The sequence below is a fragment of the Pezoporus occidentalis genome, unplaced genomic scaffold (genome assembly GCF_034315485.1).
Source record: "Pezoporus occidentalis ecotype Australia unplaced genomic scaffold, CSIRO_AGI_Poc_V1 ctg13, whole genome shotgun sequence".
Taxonomy (NCBI): Eukaryota; Metazoa; Chordata; class Aves; order Psittaciformes; family Psittacidae; genus Pezoporus; species Pezoporus occidentalis.
The window spans coordinates 13,531,648-13,549,950 of record NW_026913103.1 but is presented as its reverse complement, the minus strand read 5'-3'; the positions used below and the strand labels follow the sequence as shown (position 1 = coordinate 13,549,950).

Sequence of the window (18,303 nt, the reverse complement as noted above, 5' to 3'; positions counted from 1 at the left end):
CCCTCACCCAATGTTGTGAACCAAGACCTACATTCCTACACTGCTTTTTTTCATCACCATTCAGAGGTCAAAATCCTTTTCCACAAGAAAAGAACTATTTCACTCCACAGAAAACAGATGAGAGGCACAAGATCCTAGGGTAATTTTTGTGGGGAAATTTCATATACACATGTGTGAATATATCCTTCCATACACACAAACAAACACAAAATCAGGCGTCTTTGGTTTTAAATTTAAGTCTACCATAAACCTTTTTTCAATTCAATGACCAAAGCAGAAAATCAATTGACTGTAACCCTTGCCTTAACAAAATATAAAGAATGGATACATATGCAAGGCAATATAACTGGAATTTATGAATGAGAAGGCATTGACTCATAAACATAACATGGCCACCTTGTAGTGATACTGTTAGTTGATAAATTCAACACCTATCAAATGCAAGGAATTCCCGATTCTCTTCTGCTGCAGAAACATGGCAGGGAAAGCAGAACACAACTGGAATGATAGGATGTCCCATTAATATCATCAGGTAGGTGTTTGAGCTCCCATATCAGCCCATGAGTGTTAACTACTCCGTAAAACAGCAGCATATCAGACTAGTGCAAGGTTCTGCAGAAACTAGACTGATAAATTCTGCCTGAAAGTGCTCTCAAAAACTAATTAAACTATGAATAACAAATTATCTGATGACACAATGGACAACACAAATAAATTAGAAAGGCTACAGTGGCAAGTACATATATATGAATAAGATTGTTTAAGAGGGAAAGAGAATGGGAGATTCTGGAAGGCAGGAAAGCGAGTTTGGAAAGAATGCTTTGCAGCCATTTCAAAGAACTGAAAGAGTAATACATGTCCTAAATAGTTGAACACTATACACACAAATGATCACCAGCCACCAATTCGGGTGCATGAATGCAAAATGCCAGTTGTTACCACAATAAAAAATTCCAAGTATAGACAAAGATAACATATGAAGAGACTATGGGTCCCACATCAATCCCACACATGCTTCCCTTTGCTAGAGATAAGTGGTAAAAACAGAGTAATATTTTGCAGATTATAACATGGATATGTATTTAATAATGTGAATTCCTATCTAATGAACAAAATCATTAGTTCCACATTTCTACTTTCTGTTACCTGATTTGGTAAACATTATGCTACATGTGAACAACTTCTTACATGCTACCAAGTACTATACCTCAGGCACCTCTCAGATGGCATCTTTCAGTTTTGCTCTTCTGAATATCAAAGTTTACAATCCTGCAGGGAAAGCAGCAAGCATTCCACCTAGAAAGAGAAAAAGGAAAGTTACATTAAAATTCAAAGCATACACAGCCTCAGCCTTACAAATCAATACTTTTCAGGATGTGTAATTCAAAAGCAACTTTTTTCAATTCTTCTGTTGCAGAAAGACACGCCATATAGATTAGATGAAATTTTATTGGCGAGATTGAGTAGAGTCTGAAAGTGGCCTTTCCCTTTGTCTTTTCTAGAAATTCACACTCTATCATCTGAACTTCCTGCACCTACTGCCCTAGAGGCATGTCTCCTCTCTGCAAACTCTAGGACGCATATTATTTCAAGAAAGTAGAAAAGTGGTGAGGAAGGAAATATCTTCCCCAAAATCCCTCAATTTGAAGAGCTGGCCAGAAGCATCTATAGGTGTTTGCTTGCCTCCCAGAATAACATACAAGTATAAAAATCTTACATCTTTTACAGTGTAATCTCACAGGCCTCTCTAGGGTCTAGGATGTTTGCCATACACCTGAACTCATGCTTTGACTATATTGATTTGTCCTGAAAATACAATTTAGTAGGGGAGACGGGATATGTTTACTGTATACTCCAAAAGGCAGCTCTCACTTCTCCCAGAGCAACACTCTCAATTGACTAATCAGTGCTATGACCAAGTACCTCTGTTAACCTGGATGAAGGCCAATAAAGCTGGCGAAGAGTCTAGAGCACAAGTCCTATGAGGAGTGGCTAAGGAAACTGGGATTGTTTAGACTGGACAAAAGGAGACTCTGGGGAGATCTTATCACTTTCTACAACTACCTGAAAGGAGGTTTGTAGTGAGGGTGGTGTTGGCCTCTTCTCCCAGGTAACAAGAAATAGGACAAGAGAACATAGTCCCATGTTGCACCAGGGAAGGTCTAGATTGGATATTAGGAAAAAATTTCTTCACCAAAAGGGTTGTCAAGCATTCAAACAGGCTACCCAGGGAAGCATTAGAGTCAGCATCCCTTGAGGTATTTAAAAGCCATGTAGATGTGTTGCTTAAGGATATGGCTTAGTGGTGAACTTGGCAGTGCTAAGTTAACAGTTGGACTTGGTTATCTTAAAGGTCATTTCCAACCTACGTTATTCTGCTACACTATGAACAAATATTCTGGCAAATACAAACAGTCCAGTACACACAAGCAATGTTATCAGACTTATAAACTCTATAGGTTTTTTTAAAAGGTAAAATATTAAAGTCATCACATAAATTAATCCATGCTGTTTAATGACTACTGAAAGTTACTTTGTAACAAAAAGGATAAAGGATATTGTAACAAATAATTATTCCCCAAAAGTTGCCATACAATTACAGGTCTTATACCAATTTCCCAGTACCTGAATAAGGTGACACTGCTGGTTGCCAGTTTTTCCCGGTAAAAGTAGTCATATTTACTACAAGGGTTTTTTTCTGCTTTCCAATTAACATTACGCCCTATTCAAAGTGCTATCAGAGGCTTCCACCAAGATCAATACTGAAACACCACAAACACCCTTTTATAGTGTTACTACTTAAAGCGCAAATAATCCAGTTCTTTGCTTGTATTAGTTAGCTGATAATTTTCCCTCTGAATCTTCCATTGACTGGCAGTTTTACTTTGAAAGCGTAATTTCTAATACTTTGACAGCACTAATTTCATGGAGACTCTGCAACGGATATGTGAAGGCAGAATTAAGCCCTTAGTTGTTAGCCAGTTAACAAACAAACAAATGACCTGCAAGAAAGGACAATTAATCCTTTTCCCCTCAATTACAATTCATTCTACAGACAAAACTACAGTTCTTACCCGCCAGAGAGGCACTGCGACATGCACCTTTCGGCAAGTGCTGTCACTTGCACCACCACAGTGGAAGGACCACACAAGAGTTTTAATTTTGGAGTCTGGTAACATTGTTTAGCTGATTGTCTAGCAACACAATAGGAGGAACACTTGAGAATTCCTTGTAGACCTCAAGTCCTTATTCTAAACCACAGAAGGAGCAACAGCCACTCAGTTCACACGCAATTGTGTGTTTAGCTAGGTAAAATGTAGTTTTTCCCCATCTCATCCTCAAAAACAGCAGCTCCTAAAATTTCAACCTGGAACATGTACCAGGCATAGAAAGCTACATGCTCAACAGCTGAAGTGTCCAAAGAAATAAGCTTTTGAAGACAAGGTTGTATGGCCAATTATTAACTGATGTAACAGCACAGCCAACACATGACATTTCAACTCCATATATAATGTATAAAAGAAAAAATAGATTTTAATGGAATAGTCAACAGAAAGGTATACTGGTTTCTTTGGCTGCATATTTAAACCATATGTGGATCACTTAATGTAATACTTCATTGTCATTGAGTTACAACTCAATAAAAATTGAAGAATGGAGATGTTTCCTATTTTCCTCCCTTTTCCAAAAAGACCATAATGCTGAGCAAGGGGGTGAGGTCATTGAGAACTCATGCTGATGATTCAGCTGGATACTCAGCAAACTGGTATGCAGTGCTTCGCAATGATGGTTTCAGAACATTTCATTCTCACCATCAACTTCATTTCTAGTTATATTAAGACACTTCACTTCATCGGGGCAGTCAGGTGAAATTGCCGACTGGAAAAAGGGAAATATAACCCCCATTTTCAAGAAGGGGAAAATGGATGACCCAGGGAATTACAGACCAGCCAGTCTCACCTCCGTGCCTGGCAAAATCTTAAAGCAGTTTCTCCTAGAAGGCATGCTAAGGCACATGAAAAACAACGAGGTGCTTGGTGACAGCCAGCATGGCTTCATTAAAGGGAAATCCTGCCTGACCAATTGGGTGGCCTTCTATGATGGGGCTACAGAACTGATGGACAGGGGTAGAGCAGCTAATGTCATCTACCTGGACTTGTGCAAAGCATTCAACACTGTCCCACACAACACCCTTGTCTCTCAATTTGATGGGTGGACCACTCAGTGGATAAAGAACTGGATGGATGGCTGCATACAAAGAGTTGTGGTCAATGGCTCAATGTCCAGCTGGAGACCAGTAACAAGTGGTGTCCCTCAGGGATCAGTGTTGGGACCAGCCTTATTCAACATCTTCGTCACTGACATGGACAGTGGGATTGAGTGCACCCTCAGCAAGTTTGCCAATGACACCAAGCTGTGTGGTTCAGTTGATACACTGGAGGGAAGGAATACCATTCAGAGGGACCTTGACACGCTTGTGAGGTGGGCTGATGCCAACCTCATGAAGTTTAACCATGACAAATGCAAGGTCCTACACCTGGGTCAGAGCAATCCCAGGCATACCTACAGACTGGGCAGAGAAGAGATTCAGAGCAGCCCTGCAGAAAAGAACTTGGGGGTGTTGGTCGAGGAGAAAATGAACATGAGCCAGCTTCAGTGTGCGCTCACAGCCCAGAAAGCCAACCGTATCCTGGGCTGCATCAAAAGGAGTGTCACCAGCAGGTCCAAGGAGGTGATCCTGCCCCTTTACTCTACTCTTATGAGACCTCACTTGGAGTATTGTGTACAGCTCTGGTGTCCTCAACATACAAAGGACATGGAACTGTTGGAACAAGTCCAGAGGAGGGCCACGAGGATGATCAGGAGACTGGAGCACCTCACGTATGAAGACAGGCTGAGAAAGTTGGGGCTGTTCAGCCTGGAGAAGAGAAGGCTGCGTGGAGACCTCATAGCAGCCTTCCAGTATCTGAAGGGGGCCTATAAGGATGCTGGGGATGGACTCTTCATTAGGGACTGTAGTGACAGGACAAGGGGTAACGGGTTAAAGAGGTGAAGTTTAGATTGGATATAAGGAAGAAATTCTTTACTGTAAGGGTGGTGAGGCACCAGAATGGGTTACCCAGGGAGACTGTGAATGCTCCATCCCTGGCAGTGTTCAAGGCCAGGTTGGACAGAGCCTTGGTTGGCATGGTTTAGTGTCAGGTGTCCCTGCCCATGGCAGAGGGGTTGGAACTAGGTGATCTCAGGACAGAAAAGCACAGCATAATTAGTAAGTGGCCCTGCTGCTGCCAACTAACAAAGCAACATTTCCTGATCAAGGTACCTGCTATGTATACACTCATATGTGATCTATGCAACATTTCAGTCATCAAAGCAAGGTCTTCTTTTAATTCTAACTTTGCATTCATCAGTACCAAAAGGGGAAACTCAGCAGTTGACTTATATACACAAAAGTTTTAACTAGGTCCTTAAATGGCGTAAGTCATGTGCTAGAACTGCTAATACAGAGCTAACATCTGTAACTATTACACCACTACAACATCCATATAAATGCCATTGCTGCCCATACTGGCACAAAGGATTCTAGAGCAAAAATTCCTTACTCCACCACAGTTGTGAATATGGACATCCAAATACAAGGTTTGAACTCTGTTGTTTGGAGAGACAGTGGCCAGAAGCAACTCTCCTCAGATATGCAGAACTCCTTGTATCATAAAACAATGTATTACAAACAGAAATCAGAAATATACCTAAAGAGGTGCCCGAATATTCAGCTAAATCAAATGAGAACTTTTACAATAATCAAGTCTATGCAGATAGACATTCTGATTAAATTTATAACATATATATATAAAGATATGCATACAAAATACCTGCATAAGAATAAAGATCATAGCATATTGGTTTATTAGCCACTGTCCCAGTCTAAAGCAATCCACTTTGATGTCACATCTGAACAAAGGTACTTTTTTCAGTCTCAGTGCATCAGAACTTAACATTTTCTGAAGAATGAAGGAAAAATGGCCATTCTTCTCCTAGGAATGCAAGTTTCAGAATAGGAAAAAATCTCTTAGATGCCTTCAAACAGCTTGATAGCATTTTCAAGGGGGCTTTCATCAGGGTTTGCAAAACATGTCTAGGATACACTGCCTTTTTTCCACACTGTTGGACTTGTTCTCATGCCACCCTGCAATCACACACAAGGGTACCTCAAAACATGGGCCTGACTGGGCCCTTGAGTACAGACAGGCTACTAAGGGCTTTCTCTCTATTTCTGTCCCTCTCATGATCCAAAGTCAACACTACTAGAAATACAGCTCAATAAACTGTTAAGCTTCTCAATCAAATCATCAGGAATTTCAGCAGGCCACCCACCTCCCTACTCATCATGGTGCAGCAAAAGCAAGTATTTTCATAATGGTAAACTCCCCTGAAAACAGCAGAGCCCAATTCACATTTTTATAAACAGGAGTAGGAAACTTTAATCAATTCTTTTTCCTCATCTTCTCCAATCTGCCAATTTTTTAAGTCAAGAAATGTCCAACACTCCTGATATTGCTGGCTGCAGTTAGGAAATCTTATGCCAGCCCAAGACTAGTAGGGAAGAAATTCAAGCTTTTTCTGACCTTTTCAAGAAGCCCAAACTCTCTAGCCCACAAAAAAACCTAAGCAGCAGTGAAAGCAAACAGGAGAAGGGCCAAGACAAGGGAAATAACTAAGGCCTATTCTTCAAAGAATTAATAAAACATTTAAGCAGTCCCATACTCAGTTCAGTATTTTATCCAGACAAATCAAGCTTTCTTAAGCTCTGCTATACATCCTTTCTCCTCCCCAGTGCCAGTGCAGCATGCCTCACTTTTTATTAAGTCTACATCACATTATACAAGAGTACTATAACATTATAACAGCATCTTAATAATTTAGTCTATACTGCACTGATTTTGTTTAGCCATAGAGAATTTCTTTATGCAACTCAAGCTTTTTAATCATTGGAAATTCTCATGTATTTCTCCTTGTAAAAAAAGACAGGCACTTTGACCTGTTGCCTGGGTGCACTGAGTCTGACTGTTCCAAAAATTCTGTGTACTAAGAGTTCTTTCTGTTTCAGGTAGCTAGATTTCTCTTCTTTGTTTAAACTGTCTGATATACACAGAAACTTTCTGCATTAGAAAGTTTAAGACATTCTATTGTCTTTCTATTTAACTCCCTTAAGTAATTAAATGGGTTTAAAATATTAGTTTATAAATTTACGGATAAGACTTTTAGTTTGAATGAAAAAACTTTAATTCCACCTAAATCCTTTTGTTCTAGTGAAACACTCCATTACACTGGAGATTAACAGCAAAAATATAGGCCAAACAGAAAACACTTTCTATATCTTAGCTTTGATATACATGCCAAGTTTGCCATTAAAATATTTATTTTACTTATTTCTTTGAGACATTCACTTGCAAATAATGAAGACCACTAACCACTGATCCTATTTTATAACTTTTATTTTCTTATTGCTTCATTATTTGTTCACATCCTAGAAAATCACAAAAATGAAAAAATCTGAAAGATTTAACTAGTGCTGAAAGAATATAAAAATGGTTTGGTGGAACATGGGGGGAAACCAGTATTTTTTCATGAAAACACAGCAGTGTTCAGGGCGACGTTGGACAGAGCCTTGGGCAACATGGTCTAGTATGAGGCGCCCCTGCCCACAGCAGGAAGGGTTGGAACTAGATGATCTTAAGATCCTTTCCAACCCTAACTATTCAATGATTTCAAAGAAAAGCAATTCTAAAGAAATCACACTGTCCATGAAAATGATCAGGTCCAGCTAACATATCAAACCAGGGTTTGTTATGTGGCAGCCTCACAAAGTGCTAGACTTTCTATATATTCTTTTGTCTTAGTCTTACGATGCAGCAGAGTAAAAAGCAGGTTTTTTACTCTATCAGGAAATCTTGGAACAGTATGCCACTGTGTTGCATCCATCACATACTGTTAGGCTACACTGCTTCTCCAAACTAACAATGTAGCTCAAGAACTGTTTGTTCAAACATTATTAAAACAGTATGTAAGCAAGCAGTATTTCATCCTTTAATTTAGTTGATTGCAATATTGGTTTGGAAATACTAGACAAAGCAGTTTCTTTCCAAAAAGCATTTACTGGCAGAATGCATGTGTCCTTTTTCAGAAAAAGCTCTCATTCATTTAAATTAGTTTAATCTTGAGAAGCCAATACCACATTCAAGGTTTACACAGAATCCATCTGAGGCATCGAGAGAATTTCAGTTTCATTATCCCCCCCCCCCATCTTTTAGAAATGAATTGCAGGAAAGAAAGTTCTTGAAACGACAAGCCAACAGAATATGGATTAGATTAAGACAGGGAAGGGAAAACTAGAAAACAAAACTCATTTAGTCTACTTCATTGCTAGAAATAAACTTGAATGCCACAAAATTCACTATTTATCCCCTAATAAGCTTTTTTTTTTCCTAGCTCATATTTGTGATTTTAAACAGGGACTTAAACCATAGCCCAGACTATCGCAGGACTAATTCTGTGCATAAACAAGCTCTGTATTTCAGATTTGATGCCTCAGAAACATTTCTTCCCCTCTAATCATGCTTGCTTTGTCTTGAAAGCTAGTAAAACAAATATATATATATTCATAATGGAAATGTATATTAATAATAACCTGAAAATATCTTTTCTACATAATTCAAGTTTACATAAAATAAATATCTTTGACAGTTTCATCAACAATTTTCGTATTTCCTTTATGCAAATAAGGACCAAGCTACAATCACCCTCAATATAAACTCACCGAACATAAGCATTATTTTTGATCATAAATCAGAAATGAAGCAATTTGAAAAATCATGATTTTAAATGTGTTCCTATTGCAAAAATAATGTTTTTAAACAATAATAAAGAATATTTTAAATAAGAAATCAATTCTGCCCTCTTCACTAAGGTGATTACATCCTAGGCAGCAGTTACTAACCTATCCCTCTTGTCAAAACGTTCACTCCTTGCCCATGCCCTAAGCCCCACACTGGGTTTAGAGGAAAGTGGGATGTCTATTGACTATCTAGAAGTCAGAAAATTCCATTTTAACAGAGCTGTACAGACCACTTAATCATTGGCCATTAGCTATCGCAGTTTACCAAGGAGGATCCTCTTCTACCTTGGCTGGGCTGCTCTTTCGATACACCTGCTTTCTGCTCATCTGCCTCTAGCTCTAAGTAACACACTGTACTGCTATGTGAGAAGTGAGGCCCTGCCCTTCCCAGATATTTGGCAAAGACAGACAAATTGCAATTTAAGAAAAATCAAAGTCAGGCAGCTACCTGTTCAGGGCGTTCAGCTTAATACAATATTCAAGAGATACTCAAAGATGGCTACAAAGAAGACAAAGACTCCCTTTTTACAAAGGGTCACATGGAAAAGATGAGGGTAACAGGTAGAAGTTACTCCTGGGAAAATTCCAGTTGGACACAGGAGGAAAATTTTTCACAATGAGAACAATCTGCCATTGGGATAATGTCCCCAGGGAAGTGGTATATTCCCCAACGTTGGGCACGTAAGATTCAGCTGGACGGGGTGTTGGGACACCTAGTCTAGGTCATGCTTTGTCTAGAAAAGTTGGACCAGATGATCCCTGAGGTCCCTTCCAAGCTGGCATACTATAATTCTATGATGTTTTGGTAAATAAACAAGATCCTTTCTTGCAATCATGGCCAGCATGAGAACCCTTTTTAAAGACAGGTCATAAAATTACACAGCAAATTATACCTTTTCCCCGTGAAATTTTACAACACAAAATTTGAGCCAAATATCTTTCAGACAGCTCACTGAGATCCACACAGCTATCATACAGAAACCTTCATTGCAACCAGATTTGACACCACTGCTCTTCTGATGATTCATATTTGAGTGAGGTAGGAGAGCAGGTTGCCAAAAACCCTTACGGATGTCTTCAAGTGGAACAAAGCAGGTACTGCTTTGTTCCCCACAACAACTCCTGCTGCTTCAGACCCATTCACACAGTGACAGAAAGACTGGAAAGACTGGCTTGCCTTTCTGGGAAGATCTACGTTATTCATCTTCTATTAAACAATACTGTGAGAAAGTAAGGAAACTGGGGAGTCCTTTATAGTAGTACAGAGAAGGCTTTTACCCAGTTACTCACAAATAAGGTTGCTGATCATCTATTTACCATTAAACTTCATAAAATGTCACTGTATCATTTCAGTATTACTCCTCAAGTGTGTGAAAAGCCCTCCAATTTCTTTTTTTTTTTTTAGAGTTGAGAAAGCCACTCATTCATCTATTTCCACATTACTTAAAACAACCCTACCTATCAAAAAAATTATTTTAAATTATCAATTTTAACACTTATTCAAACTAGCTAGCCAAACCCTGAGGCTGCTCAGAGAAGATGTGGCTGGTCCATCCCTGGAAGTGTTTAAGGCCATGTTGGACGGGGCTTTGAGCAACCTGGTCTAGTGGAAGGTGTCCCTGCCCACGACAGGGCAGTTGGAAATTGATAATTTTAATCTCATTTGACATATGTAGCTTTTAACTATCTTTCTAAACAGTCTCAGTTTTCAGTAACCATTAAAACTTGTTGATTTGTAATATTTTACACTAGATGTGATTATATTTTTTTGTTTCCATGAGTACAGATAATATATAATTCAGTTAGCAATATTCCATTTAGATATGTTTATTAATATTCTTAATTCTGACTCTTCAGTTATGTTAGAAAGCGGTGAATCAACACTACTTTCATTAAATTTGCAGTTTGCCAAACTAGATCAGACAGAAACTCACGAAAATTCATATGCAAAACTACTGTTAACAAGACTAGAAATACTCAATATATAAAGAATTCAAGAGATTTTGCATTTTCAAGTAGCTATCTTCAATTAGTTATCTTCTTTCCCTCAAGGCTCTCTTTTTCAAATTATGTATTTTAAGTACTGCAAACCAATTTCACTTGTTCCACGCTTCATTTTAAGTTCGAAGAAAGAACATCATAAACCAGGTACAAAAATGAACTGAAGGGATCATAAGCATCATATTACTCTTTCCTATAGGAAAGCAAAATTTCAAACCAACTAGATATGTCATGACATAAGGCACTTGTATTCTGTTAAGTGTTATTTTCCCTTGGACAACTTCAAATATCTGGTTTAAATTTGGTCTTTATTTAAAAAGAAAATGCAACATTTAAAACTATCAGCAGTACGCTACATCCATTTCCTTCCAGAATGACTTCATAACAGATCTTGAAGGAGACTGTCACAAACACAGGGATAGACCATTAAGATTTACCCATGGCAATTTTTGTCCTAGTTTAGATCCTTATTCATAGGAGCTTTTTGTTTTATCTTTAAAGTACTCTGGGTTTAATAAGTCAGAATAAATCATCTTTTCAAGCTATAATTCACCTTCTCTGGGTAAAAGTCACTTCAGAAAAAGGAATATATGAGCTTATTATTCACAGAAAATAAAAAAAACTAGAAGATAATGCTGTCCTTTCTCAAATTAATTTGTCAAAAGGGAAACAGTTAAAAAGAAAGTTTGACTGCAAACTTGCTCTTCTGAGCACTTCTCCCCTTTACCTGGAAGACACTACTTTTTCCCTTTTTTGTTGAGATCTTTGAAGATTGAAAGATTTTTTTCATTCCATACAAAAACATTCAAGAATGTCACAAGTGTGAGGAAAACTGCCACTTCCCACTGCTGTTAGTGAAATCATACCTCAACCACAAGCTTCTCATCTAATGTACTGCCTTAATATAGTGACTTTCAAGAGAAAGAATTCATAGTAGTGAAAGAAATACCTTAGATTTAATGAACATAATACCAACGAAGTAAAGAAATGGAAAACCTAGATTGTTTGGAAAAATAGGAGTCAGTCAAAAGATTGCAAGAAAACATCCAGCAAAATAAATTATAAAGTAAAAACACAGTAAAAAAAAAAAACAAACACCAACAACACAACAAACCAAAAGCCAAACAAAAAAAAAACAACAAAACAACAACCAACCAACAAACAAAAAAAAAAAAAAACAAAACCAAAATCAGACTGTTACACTATTCTGATTAGTTACAAACCATTTTCTTGCAAGACCGGAAAGGTCACTGCTATCTTTGGGCCACCACATACAGTTGTAAGTTTATTGTCTATGAATACCAAATTGCCATCTGACTTCACAGAGTCATTAAGATTTTAAATCACAGAAGTTTAAAATGAAACCACAGGGATAAAGGATGTATAAGCAAAACCATATCTTTACACCTTTATATCCTCTTTGTAGCTTTACATCTTCTGTGTATCTGGATACATATGTATTTGGAATAGTTTTTTCTGAAGAGGCATTCAGATTAAAAAAGAAAAATTAAAAAGCCAGGTTTATGGTCATCTGTGTGACTTCAGGCAAATTTTACCTATACTACCACTTGACCAAAAGGTTGCTGCATTCTACTGATAAAACTGCATGCAATCATATAACTCAATGCAGTAGCATATTACCCATGAAAGGAAAAAGTCCACAGTTCTACTGGAAGCCACACATTTGGAGTCTGATGACTTTCCAAATACATTTGTTTCCAGGATGTGTGTATACCGTTTAACACTTCTCATTTGAAAAAGATACCAGTTTTATACAACTGTAATAATACAACATTGTGCACTACCAGCTTAGCTTGTCAGGGCTATTCACTGTTGCCGTCATTTAAGCTATGATGCTAATTACTCATGTGGCAAAAGAAGTCCATTCCTTACAGCTGACCCACGTGTCATTGCTAGGGAATGGCTGGGAGAAAAACATCACATATTGATCCTGATCTAATTGAAGATGTTCCTGCTCATTGCACAAGACTGCACTAGATGACCTCTACAGGCCTCTTCCAACCCAAAGTATTCTATAATTCTACTAACTTATTTTCTCATCTTTCTGAAACTTGAACAACAGCTATGCAAAGCACTCTCAAAGTAAAATACCTAAACCACACATTGAGTCCCCGGTCATTGCAAAGCGACAGGGTGAAAACTCTCTGGTATTTTAGTTTAAAAGCATACTGCTGCTGGTATGAACCCAAATCTTCAGTTACATTGCTAAAGTATGCTTTCAAGATTTTTCCTGTAGACCTCAAGAAAAGAAAAGACAGGATGAGTTAAGTAGCCTGTAATTGAACTTTCTTTTGGTATTTCAGTTGCATTTTCATTGGATAAAAACTAACACAATAACACACACACACACCCCCCCTCCAAACCTGTTCTTTAAACCTAAGCATTTTTCTTCTGGGAAATTTGACATTTGTTGCAAAACGTTGACGTTTTCTCTAAATTAAGTCAGGATGCTTTATAGTAGAAAGCAATATAGATTTAACTGGAGAGATCATAATTATTTCCCCTGATAACTCTAGAAATGAACACTGAAGTTGTCAATAAGAGTGAGGCATGCTCTGAAACGCTGTCAACTTCATCAAGGCCTCACTCAGATAAGCCTTGGAGTTTTAAGTGTCATGACCATCAATGTGCTTTTACTGAACACAACCATCATTCTTTTCTAGAATAGTAAGAGTCAAAAATACATGGGCATGTTTTTGAAATCCCTTCCAATCTGTATACGGAATATTTATGTCAGACAGAAGTATATAGTAGTGTAGATAGTATATAATCTTGGCAATTAGTCTAGATTAACTTACACATTTTATACCTACGACTGAAAGATAACCGATCATATTTGCTGCTTAAAACCACACAAAAACCCTAAGAAAAGAATAAGTGATTACTGCATATGCACCTTGCATAACTGAGATGTCCAGGTGACCAGTTGTGTGTCTACATACTACACTATCATGAGATATATAATTAATGGCATTGTCAGTGAATGAGTATTTATATCTTTCAGTAAAAGCACAGAGAGTTTATATAGCCCCACAGGACCTACAGTAGTCCTTCAACTTTCTCCACAAAATATTGTGGAGAAAATATTCATATTAAAAAAAAAATATAAGTCATCGATTTTAAAGGAAAAAGGCTGTGAGTACCAGTAGCTAAGTAATCATGCACCTTCTAAGAATGACCTTCAGTAGCCACGGGGTGGCAGAACTTGACTTGAAGATAATTACCTCCAGGACAGTGACCAGGCTATTTCAAGGAGTCTGTTCCATCCGACTCCCAACATAATTGCAATAGCACAAAACACTTGCTGTTCAGTGGGTGTTTGCAACAGCAGGAATCAGGAAAAAGAAAGAAGCCTGTACATAACAGTATGACCAGCTGGCAGTTCTCCAAACATCACACAACTGCAACAGATACTGACCTCCATGTTTCTGTTTTGACAATTTATTCAAGTCACACAGTAACTGCTCACGAAAATCACTACCAATTTTACCTTATATCATTAAATGGCCATGAAATTTTTCATATACTTTAACAGGCCAAAAGAAACCCTAGACACTTCTTCATTGGAAGTATAGATAATTTCACCCACATGCATCTTCAGAAGGCTGGGAAAATTTCATCAGTATTAATCAATTTAACTGTGCCAGTGCTGGTTCCATTGCCCATACAGCCAACTAGCCCACATTTTGTCCCTTGTGGCTCCCAAAACAACATATCCATACCCAAACAACTAATTGGGAAAAACCACCAACTCCCAGGCTATGCCTGGAAATGTTTTGGAAGAGCACTAGATGGCTCAGGACGAGACCTTGCCAGAGACTGTTGCAATGGTTTGACTAAGAGGGATGTCTTGAGTTTCAAGCTCTGGCATGGAATGAGCAAAGTTACTAGCACAAACAAGGCTTTTGAATCCTCACATCAAGCACAAGTCGTGTGCTAGAATATTCAAAGTTGTAGCAAACTCCTAACATTGGAACCATCATAGGCAGTTTTAAAAAATTTGGTTTTCTCTATTTATGACGTTTTCTCTTTTATAAATACATAGAAGCAGGAAAGAATAACCTCATCTCAGTAATGGAAACACATAGAAGTACTCAGTGAATACAGAGATACTCTAACCAGAGAACCCTGAACATCTGTATTTTATATCAGCTCTGCTTTACAGCTGACCAAACAAGAAAAAGTAAACACAAATCTCCCATTTCCTTCATACTTGTGCACCAGCCTGTACATGAAACTTGCAGTACAGCCCTGTTTTCAAAACACCAATTCAACATTCTGGTCCCAGCTCCCAGGACAGAACCAGGTCTCCCTATCCCCAGAACACCACCTCCATCACTAGATAATGGACATATCTGTTCTTACTTTCCTTCTGACCCAAAGTGCATGTTCTTCATTGGACAATAAACCACAACAGCAGGAGGGAATCAATCATCCCATGTGTACTTAATTCTGCCTCTAGTCTGACAGTTATTTTACTTACTGTAGGAAGTGAGAGAAACAGTTTCAAATGCTCATCACAGCAAGGACAACTGAACTCAGAGCTATTATTAGGTGGGTGCTGCAACAACAATTATTAGATTATGAAAAAAAAAGAACAAGATCAAAACAAACCAGGAGAAGCTGAATTTCAAAAGAAATAAGTAAACCACTTCTTTTGTGAAACAACTTGCTACTGAAATTCATAAGGGCACTGTGAACATGGACACCCACTAAAGACTTTGCAAGGCTACAGTTAAGTGTTTACTTTCAGAAGAGTGAGGAATTTTAAACACATATACCATTGACTTTTTCCTATCATCTAAAGTGACCTCCTGCTCTTCCCTTCACATACATGTAAACTTCTTGCGGCTTGTTGAGAATCTTCATTCTCAAGAATCTGTCACTGCTCGGACAGTAAATGGGGAAGCTCAACAAGTCTGTGGGGTTTGTGTATACTGCTCCTAGAACCAAACACAAGATGATTTGTGGAGACACTCCTAAATGCCGAACTGAAGTTTGTGAATTGCATGCCAATCACTAGAAGCCCACTGCATTTAAGAAACATAAAACAGTGCCAAGCCTAATCACTTGGAGAAAATTGGAGCTCAGCTTTTGCTAAGACAACATCTGTATATGTGACAATACAAAAAAAAAAGAAAATTTAACAAGGCTCTAGGAACGCTTGTTTCAAAAATAACATGGATGTTTAAAAAATTATTTAGTCAATAATTACCATGTTAAAAATCACTAAATGCTACAAATAGCTACTCATAATTCAAGTTAAAGCATTGCTTCTTCTATAATGTAATAGGCACAAATTAACACGCATGACACTCCACCTGAACACAAAAAAAAACACTTCTTACTGTGGGGATGGTTAAACAACAGAACAGATTGTTCAGGGAAGTTGTGGAGTCTCCATTCTTGGAGATACTCAGATCACTTCTGGACACAGTCCTGGACAACCTGCTTTAGCTGACCCTACCTGAATAGGGGTGGGTTAACTAAATGATCTCAGCAGCTCCCTTCCAACCTAGATGATTCTGTGCATTGTGTGATTCTCTATGGTACAGCTGAGAAGATAATGCATGCATACTGTATATTCATAATCTTACACAAAATATATCACACCCTACTATTTATTTTAGGTCAAACCTTGGTATTTTCAAATTCACCAATAAATTGGTCAAGGTCTTCCATGAGAATCAGACTAAATTCACAGCCTTCATTTCTGTGAATCTTTATTGCAATGTTTCATACTTTGCTGGGAGAAATGCTGCTATATATTTGAAAAAGTTAGTGAAATATTAATGCTAGATCACTCCTACAGATGCAGATAGGCAAATTATGAAATGCCTAGCTATTGGCAAGCAGTTCTCCAAGGGTAAGTGTAAAACATTCCCACTACTGAAGAAAGAAAAAAAAAATCTTTAAATAATCAATCATGCATAGTTTAATCATCACCTTGCAGTAAAAGGAACTGAGCTCATTACACAGTGGAAGATAACTTTTTACACTCCGCCCTGATACCTAGGATTTCAGCATGGAACAGATCTTTGGGTTTCAATGGGAAGAACTGGAAAAGGCAGTCAGGCAACTGGCAAGCCACAGCTGAGCAAAGCGGCGGCAGGTGCAGTCCCTGGAGAAGATACACTTCATTCAGCACTAAATCAACGGTGTTAAGCGTAAAGCCAACCTAGCCAGTAGTTGCATCTGCCTGTGGGTGGGCTCCAAGATGGTATTCCTAGAGGCCCTGGTGGACATGTCTATCAAAAACACACTGCTAGGCAGAGAAGGAATTCAAAAACAAAGGTGACCATGAATTACAGAAAGGACAATAATGGTCTATTACTGTTATTACGATATCCCAGAAAACAGTTAAAATTTTCCTGCATATGGTAACATCATGATTCTACAAAAGAACCCTGAAGACATTTTTTCCTCCAAATCTTCTCCATGGACACATTTAAGGACAAAACAGTTCATTCTGACTTCTGTAGTATATCACAACTCTTTGAGATTTTCTTTTATTCCAATTACTTTTTCATTAGTTTACATTCCCAGCCACTAACCCACATGGAAGCTGTCTATGTTGCCTCTACATTTGGTCCACAGCAAATAATAAAATTTAGATTTATCAGTGCTAGCATATCTCCAGAAAAAGCAACAAGACAACATCACCACTAAAAGCAACTGACCTTCTAAATCAAAATTTGATACAGACTGATTTAGGAAGAAAAATGCTAATTCAGTCTCTACCACTAGAGAAAAGTTTTGCTGCATAAAAAAAAAGGTAAGCAGTGATCAGAAAATAAATACTTTTTAAGGTAAAGAAAACCCAAATTAAACCAGTTGTGGCAGTTTCCTTCCCTGTCACCAAATGTATCTCCTGGAATCAAACTGCACCTGGAGCATTAATTTCAAACACAAAAAAAAAGTTTATAGGTCTGAAGATTACCAAGAGAAGACTGAAAACATAATCTAGCCCCAGATTTACAACTTCTAATGGAAAGTGTCTGAATTTATTTAATTCCTGATGCCTGGGAACTGACTTCTGAATGCTTCAGGCTGACAACAGTAAAATTAAAAGCCATTGAATAACAAATGGAAGCTATTCATCAATGTCTTGAGCTGGCAACACAGGCACAGTGGCCCAAAAGGTGCTGACTGGAATAAAGATGCTACGAAGTACCCACCCATCTCCTTCAATGACTAAGCCTAAGGATACTGCAGATAGATCCAAGGACTAAGAGGATAATTATATGGTGTTAGATTTCTCTCTTTACCAAATGGGACACACAAGAACCTGGATTTGAATCAGAGTATTTGCAGGGGACAGACTGCTCTTCACCTTGCCAAGAAACTGAGCAGTTGCATTGTACATGATCCAGCAATCCAAGCAC

The 18,303-nt window shown here is 38.1% G+C and overlaps 1 protein-coding gene across 6 annotated transcripts in view; it reads right to left on the bottom strand.

The window, feature by feature from the left end:
- Nucleotides 1–18,303, bottom strand: part of KLHL32 (kelch like family member 32) — a 122,497-nt gene that overhangs the window by 91,362 nt on the left and 12,832 nt on the right. For 5 of the 6 annotated variants that reach the window (XM_062608437.1, XM_062608436.1, XM_062608431.1 and 2 more), the window contains exon 2: nt 1,208–1,296. In XM_062608437.1, the coding sequence (XP_062464421.1) occupies nt 1,208–1,230 (23 nt within the window). In that variant the 5' untranslated portion in view covers nt 1,231–1,296. Of the gene's footprint in view, nt 1–1,207; nt 1,297–5,873; nt 5,961–18,303 lie in introns of those variants that run through there. The other variant, XM_062608434.1, reaches the window with a different exon arrangement.